At 43.5% G+C, this 20,323-nt stretch overlaps 1 protein-coding gene across 1 annotated transcript in view; it reads right to left on the minus strand.

The window, feature by feature from the left end:
* The window catches only part of LOC117806737 (fibroblast growth factor receptor-like 1), a 28,413-nt gene that overhangs the window by 3,340 nt on the left and 4,750 nt on the right, over positions 1-20,323 (minus strand). Inside the window, exons 3-5 of the mRNA XM_034675777.1 lie at positions 6,435-6,707; positions 1,306-1,392; positions 397-681 (exon numbers count right to left, since the gene is read on the minus strand). Of these exons, the coding sequence (XP_034531668.1) occupies positions 397-681; positions 1,306-1,392; positions 6,435-6,707 (645 nt within the window). The remainder of the gene's footprint in view (positions 1-396; positions 682-1,305; positions 1,393-6,434; positions 6,708-20,323) is intronic.

Below are 20,323 nucleotides of genomic sequence, written 5' to 3' on the forward strand. Positions count from 1 at the left end.
GATGGAGGGTCTCTGAGTTAAACAGCCCCTCTCTATCTCTCCCCCCTGTACAAACACCAGGGCACAAGCCCTCGCTCTCAAGCCTGCTTCCTCAATATGCTTCTCATATACATGATTACACAAGCACATTCATCCATGCAGCGAGGATATGAATAAGACCTGCTGATCGCAATCAGACGGCAGGGGAAGGTAGATCAGAGAGAGGGCTGTTTTTCCAAAGGTTACGGTTCTACCTAGGCTATTTCCTGCAGCAATGTACGAAAGATCACAAAAATGAGCCAAACAAACAGCAGTAATCATTTAGATTAATGAGCCTTGCCTCATCTGTTAACAGTAATACTTCCAGGTGAATATGTCTGGTATGTGTACAACTCAGCGTCTCTGTGGGATACTCACGTATGACATCAACTTTGTATGTAGCGTTGATTTCCCCCGCTCGATTAGAGACCCTGCAGGTGTATCTGCCGCTCTGCTCCGGGGTCAGGTTCCTCAGACTCAGGGTCCACTTCTTCTGACGGCCCTCGCCGACCTCCTGCTCCGTGAGCTGACGGTCGTCCTTCAGCCACACAATGTTGGGTCGAGGATTTCCACTGGCCATGCATTTGAGGCGCACTGAGCTGCCGACAGGACGGTCGATCACCCTTTTTCTCATCTTAGTGGGGTGGGTGAAGCGAGGACGCACTTCAGGAGAAAAAGATGAAACATTTATCACTTGATAAAAGTTGAGGTGACAACATTTGATCACTTTGAGGGACCGGAGTTTTGAGCTTCTATACTAAAAGTATGTGCACTTTTTCCCACATCCATGCTGCGATGTTTTGCATTTTCCAGTGTTGTTTCATTTGTATTTTTATATAACAAGAAAATAAACGGTGACGTATTAAACCTGTTCAAATAGTTTGATCACAGAAAACTCTTAAATCATTTTTGTTAAAGTTGCACTATCGTTACAAGTAAAGCAAAATAAATGCAACAAAATACACACCAATAAATCCACTTTGACAGATATTAAATATAGACATTACGTTCAGTGTGATTGACCCCACAGCTCAAAGACATCATGTGAGCTGGCTAAAAGAGAGTCATGAATACAGTGACTAACTGGGACCTATTGCTGCCACAGGACAAAATAACCATGCATCTAAAATACTAAAAAAAGACGGCAGAATAGATTTCTATTTTCTAATAGATAGAAAATGCTAAAGTACATCATATTTGTAGTGAATAAGATAAAACATGTAGAACCACATATATGTCCTCTGATATTTTTCACTATCAAAGATTCAATGCAAGAAAAGCTCTTACCATATTTTTCTAACAAGCCATCAGAGCCCAGGTCAGACTCTGCTCCCTCGGTTGCTCCAGGTCCTTTTTTATCAGAGCCCGAGTCGTCTGAAAACACAAGAAGACAACAGTTCAGCACCAAAACAAGCAGCACAGGGAGGTTTCTTTTGCAGCTAAAATAAGGGCAATCTTGCAGAATTGTTGACATAAATATATAGCATTAAAACAGTTTCTTATACCCCATCAACTATGAAATTGAAGGTGTCACTCTGTTTGATTCTCATTTTATACTGAACCTGGTTTGACCATCAAAGCTCTCATGGCGGCAGCCAAACACCAAACAGGCCCAGTAAAGCGTTCTTGGCTCTATCTCAGTAAATTTAGCATTTATAGATAGGCTCCTCTAAGCGGGGTGCATGCTAAGGTCAAACTCTGTAATATTTGGCAGTAATATGATCCCTTTTCATAAGCCTGGTTCCAGTAGACAGCTGTGGCGTCTATGTCATTGGCTGACATCATGCAGTGGAGCTAAGACAGAGCTTAGAGAGAATATAATGAGTGAAACCTAATCGACGGTTTGTGATGCGTATCGACTTTTCGAGTTAAGCATCAATGAATTAATGGAGCAGATCAAGTTTCCCGCCAATATCTGCCAATCTGTGCAAGAGGGGATATTAAGCAGATTATTACTGAAGAGCAGCTGCTGCTAAATGATTTTATGTTATACTGCTGAGGTGTCACTTCACATCAAATGTGTTGGCATCTCTTACAAACCTAGAATATAAAGACTGTTTGTTCTTAAAGTTTGTTTTAAGAAAGAGCTGCCAGTTCTGCACCTTTTATACCTTCATTTGATTTCCAGTTCAGTGGAGCCTCAGTTTTTCTAGCTGCAGTCTGGCACACTTGATTCCCTCTCAGAGTTTGATTGGGTCAGGTAAAGAGGCCAGATGTGACTTCTAACCCCCTCATTCTGCCTCCCCCAAGTCCCCCCGAAAACCCTCACAGCTCTCCAGGGTTCTCTGGGTACAAACCCTCCTTTGTTTGTCCCCTGCAGCACCGAGCCCAGCCATGATGTCATGGCTATTTGAAGGGGTTTAACTGGCCAACTATAATAACCCATTCCTTTAAAAAACAGCCTCCTCTGGAAGAAATATTTCTCTGTTGCTCACTTGGGCTCTCCACATTCCTCCCGGTTCCTGAACCACCCAATCCAAACAGAACATGCTCCCACACTGCCGGGGTTTTCTTTTTGCGCTTCTTTTTTTTCCTGAATCTATTTCCTCTTTACTTTTCGGCATTTCTAGGGAACAATGGCGCCCTTCATATGTCTATCCTGTTAAAGTTATTCCACTATTGTCCTTACACAATGTTGGCTTACGAGAGTGCAGACAGGGGCAAGGTAGGACATCTTAGTGCTGCCATAGTCTTCTTATCTTTGGAAAAGGTAGAAGTGAAACAATCAATAAGTGAAGGCTGACTGTGGGGCCTGTTCTTATGTCCTGAGGAGTAAGTCAAGCTGCAACTTACTATGCGATCAGCGATCAAACAAAAGTCCTTATACTCTCTGCACTGTACAAAATCAAACATGAAATCAATCGAAAGAGTCATGGTCCAACCGCATGCAAGAGCATGTGAAAATATCCAGTTGTTTAAAATGCAATCAGACCTTTATAAAATCCATTCACGGTCCACCTACAGTGTTTAGGGTCTGACGCCATCCCAGCCCGCTTCATTCACAAATCCAGCCACAGGAAACATGTCACTACACACTCGCTCTGCTGGCCTCCTGTGCCAGCTGAATCACAGGAAAAGGCCTGATGATTTGAGGTCGGAATGAGCTCCAGATGTTGATGGGGACATTGTAATGTCCAGGGAAAGTTATGCTCAGTCGCCTCACATCACACTCTGGAAATCTCCAAACAGCTACCACATGCGATCAGTCACACACGGGGCAGTTTATCTTACAGCTAGGCCGACAGAATCTGTGCTGCCAGAGCCAACATCTCCTTGTAGAAACAACGAGCGCTGTCAGCTCTGTCATTTTTCATCTGTGCCGACGTCAACATTAAAATATACTCCTGTAAATGCTAATATGACAATCCCCTGTTAATACTATTATGCATTGTTATGTAGCCTGAGAAGCCGAGGACGGAGAGGTCGCTGTGTGCATTGGTGTATCCTGGTGGGGGTGCTAGGAGGGGATCGGGCCAGTTGTCAGGAGACCACCCCAAACAGGGCCCAAACAGCCAGCTGGAGGGATTGAGGAGGCGCCATGTTGCACTGACTGACCAGATTCTTCAGATAGCTCAGGGGAGGACAGCCTGTCCACTGGCAGATGGGAGGAGGGAAATCTCTCCAGCTACAGTTGAACCCCTCTCTTCTCCTTACATCATCCTCCAAAACCCCTCACTCTCTCACTTCCTATCTCAGCCCATGTCTTCGCTGTCTCTTTATCTTACCGTCTGTCTTCTGCTTGGCTGTTCTGCAGGGTCCCAGGCGATGTTTAAAATGTTATGTGCTCCACATTCGGCCTCGAACTTGAACAGCTGCCAGGATTTTGTCGACCCCTCTCCCCTGACCAGCAGTATAACTGACTACAGTTGCCTCTCAGACTTTTTTTCTCTCTGTGATCCAGTAAAAATAATAAACTGACGTGATGGATACTGTATGCAGAGCTATGCTGGGAGCTACCCCTCATTTACAGTATTTCAAATAAATAAGCGCGCTCCTCTGATCTTTCTCAGAAACATAATAGGCCTCCCAGCGGGTCACTTCAGTTAACTGCACACAGCTAAATTAAAATGGCTGACAATTAGGTTATTCACCCTTAATGGAAAGTGTTGCTCATGATAATTGCAGACTATTTGGCTGCATTAAGCTGACTGCAACGCTGAAAGTATTTTGACAATAAGGCCCCCTAATCTTTGTGGTAACAAAAATCACCCAGAGTGCAATGCAGCTCTGATGGAACAATTATCTATAAAAACAAACGCTGGTGCCTAATGGGATAAAGGACAAGAGAGGAGGAACAGGAGTGTGGGATGTTGTTTAGTACCTGGGTTTACATCTCACGCAATCACCGCGACTGGAAATGGAACAAACTACATCAGGATTAAGAGTCGGGTCAGAGAGTCTCCAGGTATCTCCATAAAGGGCAAAAACACCCCTGATAAAATCTCATGGAAATGCACCGCCAAGAAAGACTTATGATTGAACTTCAAATGGTATTTTTCTCCAAATGTAATCACAGAGTGGGAGTAGAGCAGCGCATGCAGTCAGGTTGAACTGATCCCTGCCAGATTCATCACACCGGTCTTAAACTGTTTTCATTGAAGTCTTCATTCTCACTCAGCCGCGCTGCAGCAGAAGCCAAAGCAGACAAATGATCTGTCACACAAACAAGCTGTGGGGAAAAGGTTGTTATCTATCACTGTGATTAATCTCCTCATTGTGTGTATCTTCTGTGTGTGTGAGTGAGTGTGTGGTTGGGTTGGTTTCAATTTATCAAAACGATCATTCTGTCCCTGCCTTAAATCAGAATTCAAATCCTCTAAATGAATCCAAGACTCACTTAGAGGATTTGGCTGCAGAGACTTTTGCTTCAGTGTAAAAAATAAGCGGTCTCCAGTGTTCAAACAGCCAGGTGATCAGTGGACCTTCAAGGTGTTTCAGTCTCTTGACAACAACAATAACCACCTCCTTTAAAGGTTGAAGAAAAGAAAAGCACCTGAAATGGACATTTCTGGGAGCTGGCAGCTTTGTATTCATTAAGACAGATTTAATTGATATTACAAAGTTGGCTGGTCTGTCTTTTTTTATTGTTGCATGTGGATTATTTATTCCATCTTTTACACTGACTTGAAAGAGTCTTAGTTTACTTTCTGAAGTGGAAAAACATCAAATAGACCTTTTCTATCATTTCAAACTGGGCCAAAGATTGTCACAGCCTTGAAACAAACTCAAAGCAACATGATGTTATCCATCAAACAGATAATCCAGAGAGCTGCTCACTGTTTGTGAAACTCAGCGTGCCCTCTAAGTGCACTGCAGACACAGACACAGCCATGTCTGACAGATATTATGTAGCACAACTGTAGTATGAACCTTGACATTATATCTGGCTCCATGCCTCGATCCACAACCTCTCATTTGAGCACAATCAGCAGACACCCACTCTTTCAACTCACCGGCAGCTTCACAGTGAGAGAGGCCCTAAAATAAACTTCAGTCTATTCCCAACTCACGAGTGTTATTTACTACGAAAAGCAGCATATCCTCAAGTGCTCTGTGTTTTCCACATCTGCGTGATTATGGCTCTTCTTCTGGAGCCTGACTGTCACAAGACCAGGCTGCAGCTCTTTCAGAGAGCGATAGAGAGAGCGCAGACTCTAGCCCTAATTAGGCATCTTAGAGTAATTAGACTAAACACAGCCTTCACGCTTAACTCCGCTCATTCATCATGCTCCGCTCCAGTACAGAGGAAATGCACTGTATGCACATGCACAAACCCGTAACACACTCAGTCAGATGGTGCCTAATCCTCAAGGCCCCATTCAAGGGCTGTGTGAGAGTCGGAAGACAAACCGGCACTAGTACACTGAATGTGGTTCTTATTGTGGAGCTGCAGACCTCCTGCCTCCACAGAGCGTAGCCTAAGGAAAGGAAGAGTTTGAGATCCAATTGAGTAACAGAGGATGAAGTGGTATGAAACAATATCCCGTGCCGTTGTTGACTTTGGGCAGAGAGAGGTAGGGGCTGTAACAAATACAATAGATGAGAGGATCAACCACTAAAGCTCCATAAATCCACTTGTTTTAGACTCCGACCTCTGTGACTGATGCAGTCTTTTAACATTTGAACTGGGCTGAGAGCTCTGACTCAAGGAAAGCATTACAAATACAGCTTCATACCACCACAGCGGATGATGATGCGCTCTGATCGTACAAATAGGGGGGCTGACTCAACGCCATGGTCTCTGGTTTTAGTTACCGCACAGGTGACTTCATATTTTATGGATATTATGTGCTGGATTAAGTTTTTAACAAGACTGACACATTATGCAAACCTCAATGATCTCACGCATCAGCCCGCAGAGAAACAGGTTATAGAAACTCTCCGCTGTGATAGACACAAACTCCACACACACTCACCGATGACAATGAGGGTGTAGTTGATGTTAACACTTCCAAAGCCGTTGGTGGCTTTGCAGATATAGGTCCCTGTGTCATCTGCCTCCACCTCCTTGATCTTAAGGCCCATACGGAGGATTCGGAAACGGATCCAGCCGCTGTGGATGTTGCGCCCATCTTTGGTCCACATGATGAGGGGTGGGGGGTCTCCTTCCACCGGACAGGGCAGCTTGATGGCACTCCCAAGCCGGGCCGTCTGTCTGTGAGCAACCTTCTCTGACACCCGTGGAGGTCCTGAGGAAATGAAGACACAAACATGGTGAGTATTGTGAAAGTAGTTATTGAAAACTGGCAGCAATTCATACTCATTTGTATGACTATGATCATCTTACATTTTGATCACTTTGTTTCTTACTTTTAATATTTTTCTGGTTTAAATATTAGGGTTAAAATTCTCAGTTCACACTCCATAACTTTACTGAAGGAAATAAAAAACCCAACAACTCTACATATTCACAACATCTGGAAAAGCAGGAAAGCTACCAGATAAACCGCTTGGAGACCATTTCACAAACTGCTGAATCTCACCCTGCTTTTCCTCTCCTGTTAATCATCTCGAAACCTCTTAGGTGAGTCCTGACCCCCGATTAGGAACAGCTGATTCAAACCACAATCAAATCTAGTGTGAGCTCTCTTCCCATATTGAGGAATGAAACAACAGGATGTCAAATGTTACAGTCATAAAAATATCTTAGGAATCCAACAAAACAAATACAAGAACTGCCAGAAAGTAATCATAAGTACATTTCAGTTCTGAGGTCTGTGGGCGTCCCTCACATCCATAAAGATTTACCAGTATCCGCTTAAGAACCAGATTTTATGTGTTGACTAACCAAGTAAACTTTCAAAAATCTGCCAACAGAGCTGAAAGCTTTGGTTAGAAACAGGAAATTGGAATCAATAAATGAAACGGTCCAGATCCTGTTTGAGCTGAAAGCAGCTCCTCAGACACCTCAGATGTGGGCAGATGGAATGAGATAGAGGTAATTTGTCATCTTTTTGTCTGATTACCCAGAAATGTCGAAACCAGATTGCAATAATTGGACAGGCCCTGTCGTCTGCTGCCTGTGCAGAGAGGGTAAAGTGTTCTGGCTCTGGTTTTGTGTAGCGTGCAAGAGATCAAAGCGATGAGGGGGGGCGGGTCGCGGTGAGACGGACAGCAGCCCGGTCTCCTTGCTCTTAATTGGCTCAGGTCTGCTCCCTCAGATCTGGTGAAGTGGAGCGGGCCGAAACACCCTGTGATGGTGTTAGGAGGCCTGCACCGCTGCTGCTTGCACAGCACCAGGCGTCCAACTAACCCCCTGCTAACAGCTAAACAAAACCCCGAATCAGTGAGCAGACGAGACACTGAGGAGAAACAGGAGATGGGGGGAGAGAAAGAGGGGGAGGGAATGCAACCAAACCCTATAGCCGCAGCAGCCCTCAAAAGTACACAGAGCGATCTGAGCCTCAGAACAAATGGCCGGTCTGGTAGCAGTAAAAACAATGGGGAGGGTACGTACACATGGCCTCTCCTAACACATACACACACGCTCAAACACACACATTCAGTCACATTCCTTTGGTGCATTTCAAAAGCAACCAAAAGTTCATTAGACTGATGGAGCTGCAGCAGGGGGAGGTGTCACAGGTAACTCCATCTGGCTCCATCACATTGTGAACAGATGTATCTCAGCTACAGCAGGTACAACATCTGGACTGCTGGGCTGCTGACCTCTGGTGCTAAAAACAGTTTACTCTTACTTGGGGAAAAAAAGTCAAACTTGTAGCATCAAACCCACAGTAAACCTCCTTCATGGACCCACAGACACTCTTAGAGTTTTCCTTCCTCCCTGTGGACGGCCTTTCCTGGTCCAGAGCATGCACAGGAAATTGTAAGTGTCATTGTTTATGTCTGTGGAATAAGCGCAACCGCAGATTTTTTGGCTGTTGTCAGCTGGCCCATATCTCACTCCTCTGCTACCAGGAAAGCAGAACAGAGGCGCTCACTGTTCAGTTCCTTACTCTGCTCGAGGACCACAAACAGGTCACAGCGTTGGCTTGCTGCAGCTGGAGTTCACATGGCCTGAGTTGATTCAAACAGACTCAACCGCCTTGTAAATACATGGAAACATATCTGCCAAATCTGAAACAAATAGGCTTTAGTTATTTCTTCTGACGTACGGTCTTAAAAGTTAGTCAACCAAGTGTTCCTTCTGAAATAAAGGAGAGGACTGACACAAAAAAAGCAGTTCATTCATGGCAAAGGTTAAAATCCAGTGAAGTGTCAGAACACATTGAGTTTGCACAGGTAAGGCTTCTGTAAGAAATATTTCGGAAAGCTGGAAGGGCGTTTGTACAATGTTTTTTCCTTCCAGGTAAATATAAAGAGAGAGGGGAATGTCTGAGTGCTCTTTTCCATTCATAAAAATACACAACACTGAACTGAAAAACCTCTCTTTAGCTTTGTTTCCTGAGGATTCAACACCTAAAAAACCTTTTTTATGCAGCCCTGAATGAAGCTCTTTTAAAGCTTAAATAACGATGATGCAGCAGAAATGTTGCTGGATTTGTCTGTCATGACTAAAGATTTATTTTTCCAGTGTGACCATTAAGTTGTTTCATAGAGCTCAAAATGAGATCACTGATACCACATTCATTTTTGTATTCTGTATATAAGACTACAGCTAGAAGCTATTCAGCCGAGGGGAAACAGTGAGCTAACTCTGTCTGTAGAGACTTATTTCAACAAACTCACAATGTCTTAATAAGTCCCTGAACACTGAATTGGGAACTGGTTCAGATGCATGTTCTGGTCGAAGCAGCAAAAATCAATGTCCAATGTGCTTTTCTGGATTCTGGATCTTCTGATTTGAATTTGGCAATCCATTTATTTACATTCAGTTCGTGATATCTGGACTCCAATAATCTGACATAAAATATAACAAACTGATTAAACTTAAACTCACAAAGCTCTGACACAACTGACATGGCTTGTAAGCTTCCAAACACACACCTGGTTGCACTTTCCTGGAGCCTTGGCGTTATGCATCTCAAATTAACCCTCCTGTTATGTTCGTTTCTTAGGGACAGCAATAATCGTCCTGGGTCAACTTGACCCGGGCATATTTAATAATTCAAAAGTGTAAGAACCCAAAAAAATCCCAATTTACATTTTTAAAATCTCATTATTAACTCCATTACTAACCATTTAAATCAATATTTAGTCTATTGATGTTCTTTAATTCTCACAGATCATGGTTCAATGAGGATAATTCACTCGTTTTTTATGAAGATTCATGTTAACACTTTTTTTAATGTACATTGGAAAGTGATTGGGGTGAAATATGTCACACAGTTGCAAAGAAACATTTAGTATTTGACACTTCTGACTCCTTTTAGCCTCAACTTTGACTGCAGGGTCAAATTGACCCGTGAACAGTATCTATGTAATATAAACATGCAGGGGGGGTTGCAAATATGTGAAATTAACCATTTTCATCTTATATGTTGTTTACGCTAATTAAGCCAAGCAGAAGAATTTTCATAGCGAAAAAACACTTAACATATTTTTTTCCCCCCGATTTTTTAACTTTAAAATGGGTCAATTTGACCCGCAACATAACAGGAGGGTTAAAGCTCCACCTAGTGTCCAATGTCAGAGGTACAAGCAATGAAGTTGATCCACTGGGTTACACTGATTCATATGATTAAATAAAGCAATATTAATATCATGTTTTGTTTCCAACCATAGATGGTATATTTAAAAGGACGCCTTCAGTGTTCTCAGACTGTGATGCTAAAAGATATAGAGCTCCCCCTGCTGACTGGCTGCAGTGTCAGTCATAAACCCACCTCCACCATGTCAACAGATAGGTCAAACTATAAAATTTAGTTAGTTAGTATCATCACGCAGAATTATGTCCAAGGTTTCATTTTTCTGTTGACTGATTGACAGCTCTGTTGACAAATGTTACCTCCTGCAGAGTTCTGTATCAGATCAGCAGAGCAGAGGAAGAACGGCAAGAGAAATGTAACAAACGCTGACAGAAGAGCCACTGAACTTTCCATGGTCTGTAAGTGTTTGATTCAAATCAACACCACAATCTGTTCTGTTGCAACGTGTACACACCTGAGGGATCTTTGACCTTTTTTCGGTAAGTTAAATGTGTGAATTGGTTAGTGGAAAGGGCGTGATATTAGAACCACAGCTCTGCCAGCCAGGACATTTCTACCTATGCCTTGGCTCCAACCAGCGGTCGCAGAGGCAGTCTTTGGGCTTCACATCTCACAATGGACAGAAACAAAATCTAGCAACTCTAAGTTCACTACTGAAAAGGTTTACATCTTGTCTGATACACACTAAAACCAATCCAGGGATTTGTTCATCAGTCCTTCAGTTGCTACAAAGGTCTATGTGATCTTCAACTTGGGTTATTTGGGGCGACTCAGATCTTGAGCTATTTGGCTTAATAAACTAAAAAGCTTTGGCTGGTGCTTCAAGTGCAAGGAATGTGCAACAAACGATTTCCTCCCTTCACCTCCGCTCTTAAAAAAAACTCTTTGAAGTCCTTTTGAAAAACAAGGCATGAGGAGGTGCTGAAATCAAGGACATCATCTGAGTTACTTAATAAGTATTTGTGCTGTGTGCATGACCACCATCCTTTTCTCAATAGGGACTCCCCTCCTCCTCCACCTCCCCCCTTCAAGGGCAGGTTCCCTTAACCTTGAAGTTGAAAGCTCTGAAACTAGCACACCAAGGCCCTCTGAAGAAAAAATTATAATTTGGAGAAAAGGTTGCCTTATCTGTTTGACTGAGAGATACATAGTTCATGCTCAAGGTAAAATGAAGCAAAGCTGCTCTCTGCTGTTTTAGCTTCAGTGTTCTGTTGCTGAACTAAGCCTTAAAGGCCTCCTCTGATCCTGTGATGAATAGGTGTCTGCCAGCTTCATGACAAACTGCTGAGTGTTTCAGAGTGTTTACTCAAATTGTTAGAATTGTTAGCTGCTCTGTACATGGAAATTGATACACATGACCATATGGGCTTCCCCCCCTATCGCAGTGTTGGTACGGCGCTCCTTATTATAGCCGGGCCCCGTCTGTGAATGGAATCTTTCATTGCGCAGGAAGAGGAGGGGGAGGTCTGGCGACTCTTGGAATTAGCTCTGTTTTTCTTTGCTCAATTTGGTGATGGATTATTTTAAGAGAAAAGGGCACACTCAATGAGCAGCATTCTTGTGATTCAGACTAAATATAGCCAATTTTAAGAAAACCTTGTGAACCGGTTAATGAACTGTTGATCTGACATGCAGGCATCCGTGGAGGGGAATATGTTCTATATAGAGAGGAGCACAGAGAAATCTAATTACTGACTACAAAGCCTGCCAGACTTGAGCAATGTTCAGATGTGCTGGTACCGCTCTCCATGTTTGTTTTCTCTTTTAAAAAACACCTGTGGATTTATAATGATGTGTACATGCATTTTTTCCTCCATACAAAGTGCTTTGGTCTTTCATAGTCATTGCAAGTCAATAAAGGGTTGGCCTGGCTGCTGACAGCCGCTCCAATAGCGAACACCTGGATCTTAACCAACCGCAATAAGAACAACCTGATAATGCACGCAACAGGGTCTGCCCAATACAGGATATAGTTATTCAAACAACACTGTAAACATCTTCTAATAAAAAGGATTTGCTCCTTAATCTCCAGCCAACTGCAAGAATCCCTCGTGCATCAAAAGGCTTTTGCACACTGCCAGACTTAGGTGATTCATTACATGGATAAACACACTGATCTGAGTAAATGTGTCTTCAATATGCAGTATTTACATTAAGGATAAGAAGAAGAGAGACAGATAGGAGCAGGAGAATGCCTCCTCCTACTCAGCAGCACTGTGTTAGCTCAGCAGACCGTGCAAGAGCAGACAGACCTCAAACGTAACAGAGGAAGTTTAATGGAGCCTGTGCTTCCAGCAAAATATTCTATCATGCATCTCCTAAACCTCAGGAGCACTTGTATAACAAAAATCAACCAAATGGATAGACCAAAAAAGTAAGTTCAAGAAGCATGAGAGGGAAGAAAAGAAAGTGCACAAAACATGAAAGCTAGAAACCGAACCCAGAGCTGGTGACTTTACTGGAGACTGGAGGGATTGGGTGAAGGCAAAAAGGTGAGGCGGACACCACAGCTCGGGGAGTGTGTGAAAGGCCAGAGCTTCTGTTCGGGGCCTGCTGCTGTTCTGCTCGGCTATACATTTCACAGGCAGAGATAAAAATCAGCATAAAACAGTAAAAGAGAGGAAAAAAAAGGGGGAGAGTAACGTTGGCAATTCAGAAAAAGGAGGTGAGGAGAGGGGGTGAAAGTGGACTGATAGGTGGAGTGGCGGTGGAGACTGTTCTGACAGCAGAGGGGCAGCCGAGGGTGAAGAATGCCGTCTTTTCTTACCCCTCCAGACGTCCTGCCCAGCAACTTCACCCAGTACGGTAATCAATACCTGTTATTTTGTCCTCTCGGCTTTCCAATCAATAGATAAGAGCAGGGTAAAACCAGCGGGGACAATGGCTCTTTCTTCGGCACCATCTGATGTGGACTGAATAGCAACTGCTTCGGTGGTGGGAATGGTGCAGGAGGAGCTATTGGGTGACATGAGGGACGAGAGAAACAGCAGGAGGGGTGGAATAAGAAGAAAGGGGTAAAGAGAATAAGATGCTCCAGTCGATTTGTCTGATTAAAGCAGAATCACTGAAGTAAGATCACCGCCACTTGTTAGCGATGAATCTGCGTCTGCTTCCTCCACTAATGGCTCCAGAGCAGCAGGCTCCTGCCGACCCCCTCATCAAAAGAACAGGAAAGAAACAGAGAAATTACCCCAGCGTCATAAAGCTTCTGGAAACATCTCCATCACGTGGCCGACCCTTAGCAGGCCCTACTGTGGAGCCTTTGAACTCTAAGCTGCTATATTTCATATACTTGACTGCTTTCTCCCAGACCCAGCTGCCCCTGTTGGAGAAAAAGGACTTTGCGTGTGTGTTTTTGTAGACTCCTTACTACTGTTATCTTGGCTGCAGTGCACAACAGATCCAGGATCTAACCAGAATAATAATAATCACTTTGACTTAAACCAACTGCCCTTAGGTTAAGACTTTCTTTGCTATAACAACCAAAAAATACTCAATAAGAATGTTTCAAATAAACATCATCCTTAGGATCCATCCATAGATCCATCATCTATATATTGTATCATATACTGTATTTATAATCAGATAAAAAAACATCAGAGTCTAGGTGCCTTACTGGTTCAGTGATTCATTCCCTGAAAGAAAGCCTCTTTATACATTATGTCTTGATATGTTGATGAACTGAAACACACCTTTTACCTCAGTAAAGTGATATTCCATAAGGGCTGGATACATTTTCATACTCCCACTAGCCTGGAAAAGTACAGAGTCCTTATGGAAAGACCTCACCTTGGATTAAAAGAAGCCTTTCATGTACTGTTTTTGGAGAGACTGTTTGACCTATTACGGGATAGTTCATTCAAGAAGCTGTGGAACGGTTTATAGCTGTTTTTTTCTGATGTTTTACCTGATTCACAAATGATCAGAGCCTGGCATTTTCTTTTCAAATGTTTGGAAAGCCCTGTTTTCTCTGCTTTTGTTCATTTGAGTCCCTTTAGTTGTGTTATTTCCAAGACGATGTCATCATTTTTTATATTTTGTTTACCAATCCCATAAAAGAAAAACCTTGAATTAGTAGAGAAGTTTTCCTTGAGTAGCCAAGGCCACATATTTTCGTCATCCTCTGTGCCTTAGAGGTTCACCTGAGTCTAAAAGCTTTAAAAATACACTAAAGAGCCCCAGTGAGCGCTGCCTGGTTGACTTCACACAAATGAAGACAATTTTCTAATATTCTCAGGAATGGAAAAACAAAGGCACGCACCAATTCAAAGGAATTACGTTTCATGCAAATGTGAGCCTGTCATAAAGAATGCACAGTGAGTGGCACTCCAGTCACTTTATCTCACTCCATTAGGCTAAGGCCCGGTGCACACACAGGGGCTGAGTGTGTGCTTAGGGCCACTTATCAGGGAAGAGGCAGCGGGAGAGAGGCAGGGAAGGGAGAGAGAAAAAAAAGGCGAGATAGTGACAGACTGAGACAGAGAAAGAGGGGTCAGAGGAGGGGAGAGAAATTAAGAAGAAAAAAAAGAAACAAGCCAAGGAGAGAGACGACGGGTGAGGGTTAAAGAGAGGGGTCTTGATTTAGAGAGTGGCAGGGAGCAGAGGCTAAGATGGCAGAGAGGCCTCCTTTAACACACTGCTCATAAGGCGAGGAAGGCTGCATGGGGGAGTGAAGGGGGATTAGGTGGGCCCAGGCGGCAGTAACCAGGAATCCCAACAATCTCACACCCCACTCCCTGGCCCGGGCTCAGCCTCAGCCACATGACACACACTCAAACAGACCCCTCTCTGCAACACAGAGCAGGGCACCAACGAGCACCTGTTTATTACTGTCTGTCTGATATGTTTGGAGATAGAGAGACCACTTGGCACTGAAAGGGACATTGTGTGAAGGCTCGCACATGTTTGGCTGATCTGGAATGCCTGCCTGTGTATTGTCTCTGATTCTCGTTCACCAAAACAGGAAAAAATTGTAGTCCTAACCTTACTGACAAATGTGTCTTAACTGCTACTAAAACAGCCTCACATCCAGCTGTGTTCAATGAAATCTGTGGCTTTCTTAATGTTTCAATAACCTGATGAGAACTTTAGTCGGTTATGAACTGCAGACTGCAGCAGCTGGGCTTGCAGACGCCAAAGTCATGCCAGAGAGTGACAGTGTGTGGATGATTTCTACCCTCAAACTGCCTTTTTCTGTGTTTTCACTGGTTTTAATTATGGAGCTGCTTGTTTTGGAGACAAACGATGAGCATTGACAGGCCATTTTTTGAGACTTAAGTTTAAAGCCTGTGATGCTGTTGCTCCTGCATTGCTGTGGACAGTGATGCACTTTGAAAGGTGGCAGCTCTAATGTATACCGACGTCTGCATAAAACAAAACAAAGTGAAATATTTTTTAAACAGCACAAAATGTACAAACCAAGACAAACACTGGATGTTATTACTAAAGGCCACAAATAGCCATTGTTTTCTTTTAAAGGGATGGGGGCCAAAATGTATGAATCATAGTTCTAATCTTTGCTTTCCCATTATTTCATAATGCTTCAATAAAGACCTAAAAATGATTCAAATACAGAAACATGAGAGAGCTGTGGCACCATGGCCAACTTTCAGTCCACTTACTTGATATGCCAAAGCTAACCTTTGACATGCTACATGATGAGATGCACAAGAAGCTATACAAGGAGTCTGGATTCATCAAACTGACTTACATCAGAAATAACTTCATAAAAGTTCATTTCAAACATTTGATGCCAGCTTTCTTACTTCAGTGTTTTCAATGTTCTGTTTTATGTGTACTCTCAGATATATCCAGATATGTACGGGCCTTCTGTTCTGTATATTGCATTCGGACAGACATAGACACTGCTCCACCTGCAGCTCCTGAACCTCAGTGTGTACGCTGAACAACAAACCCTGTTGTTATGTATCGTTGTCTCCTCATGACAAGAACTCTGTTTATGTTGTTTCACAGCCTCCATCAGCAAGTTGCATCCTGACACTCCCTACACATGCCTCCTCCTCCTCCTCCTCCTCCTCCTACCTTCCTGCATTCCAGTGGGAAAAAAAATAACTATCCAACCTGTGTTTGGCTCATGGTGTGCAGTTGACTCAGTCAGAGTCCAGTCTGAAGGTGCTGAATGAGATGCAGATGTCTTATAAAGTCGAGGTAACGTCACTCTACGTTGGTAAGATGTTCGACTGACAGGCAGAGAAGCACGGAGGCTGTAAACAAGACCTATTTGAGCCAGACATGCTCTCACCCGCAGACCAGGGTATGTGTGTATCTGTGTGTTGTGGTTACTACATCTGTGTGATGATGATGATGATGGCCTAGCTTGGCACTGAGTGCCCCTCGTTTCTCTGTCTCCAGGAACTCTACACCAGCAGAGGACCAGACAATCTCCATGACACTGGGAAGCGCTTGACACCAGCGCCTTTGTCAACAGGGTCCTTTCAGGAGAGGCCCAATGACAGACTGTGATGTAGCAGGAGCGTTTGGGCAGAATGGGCCGATTCAGGCAGGAGCAGGAGGGAGGGAGCGGCTCGTAGAGGAGTGGGTGAGGGAAAGAGAAAAGGCAAGTGAGACAGAGACGAGACAGAGCAGGGAGATGCAAGGCGAGACAGACGGAGGGGGTGGAGGAACTGGCAAAGCTCTCACTGACAGCAATGGGGCCTCTTGACAATCCAGGAATATTGTCTGAAATCAATCTGTCATCAAGGAGCTGTTGAGCCTGTCATTACGATGTGGTACTCGCCCTTTCACAGTGACAATTTGTTCAGTGCTTTCCCAGTTCACCTTACTACTCGGCTGCAAAAAGGTCACTGCCCTCCATCAGTCTCTGTCCGCCAGTCTGGCTGTCTCTCTCTTTGTTAATCAACTCTCCACGTTGAGCTGAACACTTCTTTTATCAATGTGAGCTGCACAGGAACAGGTGACTGATGAGATGACTTCAAGTCCTGCAGCAAGGACTGCTGAATCCCCTTTTTTCCAGTTATAGATGTAAAAATGGTCATCTTAAAATGCCATTATGCTGACAATTATCATGCTAACATTTATATATATATATATATATATATATATATATATATATATATATATATATATATATATATATATATATATATATATAATGATTTTGATGTTTGCATGATTGCACTTTGTAATCAGCACTTCACAGAAAAACACAACCCTTGAAGGTGGGATTACTGTGTCTGTATCTCTCTACTTGACTTCGTGTTTTACAAGTGAGTGCACAAATTACTAAAATGATGAACCATGAATGCAGATTAAAAAGTTGGCAGATGGGTGCGCTGCTTTGGCCTGGTGGTTAAGTCACGCACCCCGTGTGCTGAGGCTATAGTCCTCAAGCGAGCAGCCCAGGTTTGATTCCAACTTCCCGCATGTCACTCCCCACTCTCTCTCTGTTTCCTGCTCCATCCACTGTCCTATCCTCTCTGAATGAAGTCATAAAAAGACCCAAAATATAACTTAAAAATTAAAAATGGTGACTGCTTCTCATGTTAATGTTGAGATCTTTAATAGAAGAAGTGAAAAGTTTGACCTGTTGATGGCAGTACATGAAGATTCAATAGATCGCCAAAGTCTCTATGATTTTTATCTTCTGGGGATCATGCGTATCTGGGCCAAATTTTACCGTAGTCCATCCAATAGATAAAAAAATATGTTCCTTTAAACCCGAGATGTCAACCAAAATGGTGGATTTAGTGAGAATCCAAGTAGAAGGCAGACATTGCTCCCCGGTCATACCACTAACATGGCTAAAAATAAGCAAAAAGAACAGTCTGTTTAGCTAGTTTTCATTCTAGACACAGAATAATTGTATGAATGGAGCAGCGCCCACATCTGCCAAGAATCAAACTCCAAGAACATCCAGCCTGGGGGCCGATCCAAGGAGCAAACTTGCATCCCTGTGCATGAGGAAATCAAATCAGTCTCACTGCATGGTGCAGAGTTCCAGTGTGGGACAGCAGTAGTCCTGCTATAAAATATGACTGATTATATTCTTTGCTCCTGAAATGATTTTTCCTCCCTTGTCCTGTTCAACTCTTCAAGTCAAAGCAGGGCCATGTTTTTTTCCATTCATTATAGAGGTCTCCTGAATGAGAAATCAGGGCCTCTTTGCCTCCACTGTTGAGACGGATCGCTGCTGCTGCTACTGGAAATAGGTGCAAACAAATCCCCTAATGACAGCTTATACGCTCCTGATGAAAACTCCTATTTTGACGTACTGTGACATGGAATCGTTCAAACCAGATTCTTTATAAGCTCAATCAATGGGGACAATGCACGGAGAATTTCCGAGGTCACTCAAAAGAATCGCAGATGAAAACAAAGTGGAAGTGAAAAAGCCACAAGGCCATGTGGGGTCTCATTGGAGCCCAACGGAGGTGAACTGAAAGAGATGGGGGGTTAAGGAGGGGAGGATGGAAGAAACTGGAAGGAGGGTCAGGGGGTGTGTGTGGAAGGCAGCAGAGGCCTCATTCAGAGCTCGTTACCCCAGCCGTCCCCTGGCTCGGCTTTCTTTGAGCTCAGCCAGCCATCTCTGTTGCCACCACCATAACTTTCAATCAACCTTTTAACTGCAGAGAGGCAGGGCTGGCATGTATGTGTGTGTGTGTGTGTGTGTGTGTGTGTGTGTGTGTGTGTGTGTGTGTGTGTGTGTGTGGTTTTTTTTCCGCAAGTTATTTTCAATGTAACCCTCAGGGAGAACAGGACATGGGAGGACAAAAAAAGGGAGAAAACTTTGATGATGTTTTTCAAAATGAGGTCTTGATGTCTGATATCAGGTTATACAGATGCAACTGTTTCTGGAAAAACATAAACAGACGGAAAACAATGAAATACTTGAGGCACAAAGCGGTAAAAAAAATGAGAAGAAGCATATCATCATGTTAGGATACCTCCTGGCTGCTTGATTAGGTATTCTGATAAGTCAGTATGCGGCTATAGATACACAGATTCAAGCGGGCTGTGGCAAGCACATCCACCCAGATGATCCAGATTATATTTCTGCAGCTAAATCAGCCTTTTATTCACTAACATCACATTGACAACTGTACAACTTGTCCAAACCTGCTGCGTCCAAGCAACATCCTGAAGCCCACTATAACATAGCAGTTTTTTGAGACAACAAAGGGTTGTCATGGTACATGTTTTGTAGTTTTTTTTTCACAAGGTGGCTCTACTCCAAAAAAAGGGGCAACAAAGAGCCACTTCTAGAGGAGAGAAGCAGGGGAAGAAGGAAAATTGGAAAGAAAGTTTATGCACCTTCTGCCTGCAGCTGGATGCAGATTCCAATTCATAAATATACAAAGTCAAATCTACAGGAAAACAAAAGCGGTCAGAGGAGAAGAGAGCAACTGGAATCCCATCATGTGATTAATAAAATGACTGAGTGAACATCTGTAGAGCACAGGAATGATGGAAAGGGGGAGACGAAGAAGAAGAAGAAGGAGGGGGGGCGTCTCTCTCCATGACTTGGCTCCTCCAAAGAAAAGAAAAAACAGAGCGAGGCTGGAGAAGTGAAGGAGCCTTAGAAAGAGGGGTTGCGCAAGACAAACTCTTCCCACTGTGGAGCTGAGATGTTATTGTAAGGTCACTTGTAAGGTTCCAGCGAGGCGGACCCTCACCCCCACCTACGGGTCCGCTCCAAGTCATCAGTTCACTCTCCCTCTGGACAAGGGTGTAACACAGCAGCCTGGACGGAGAAGTCTAAAGACCGTACAGTATCCTCAGAAGCTTATTTTACAGCAAAGAGCAGTCAATACACAAAAATCAGTTATTCATACGTCAGGTTAATCCTCAGAGTCAGGCCAGGAGAGGGCATAAAGTTGATTTCCATGTGAATGGTGACAGTCTGGCACCTCCATGTGCGCCCTGTGAGCAGCTCCATGGGGTTTGTGAAGGATAACAGGAGCAAAAAGGAATTCTATTTAACCGAGCCCAAATCCATTCAGCCGACAGGAAGAGTGTGTGTGGTCTCAAAACAGTCCCGGAGCCAACTGCCCAAACAAACTAATGAGTATTATACACACGCAGACTTTAGTATAATTTAATTTCTTAAAAAAATAAATAATGAGAATTCTCCTCCTGTGCATGTGAGCATTAGCATACAGCTGAGAGTGACAAATACTGAGAGCTGACAATGCCTTGTTGAAATTCCACATGAA

The sequence above is a fragment of the Notolabrus celidotus genome, chromosome 22, assembly GCF_009762535.1.
Source record: "Notolabrus celidotus isolate fNotCel1 chromosome 22, fNotCel1.pri, whole genome shotgun sequence".
NCBI classification, from domain to species: domain Eukaryota; kingdom Metazoa; phylum Chordata; class Actinopteri; order Labriformes; family Labridae; genus Notolabrus; species Notolabrus celidotus.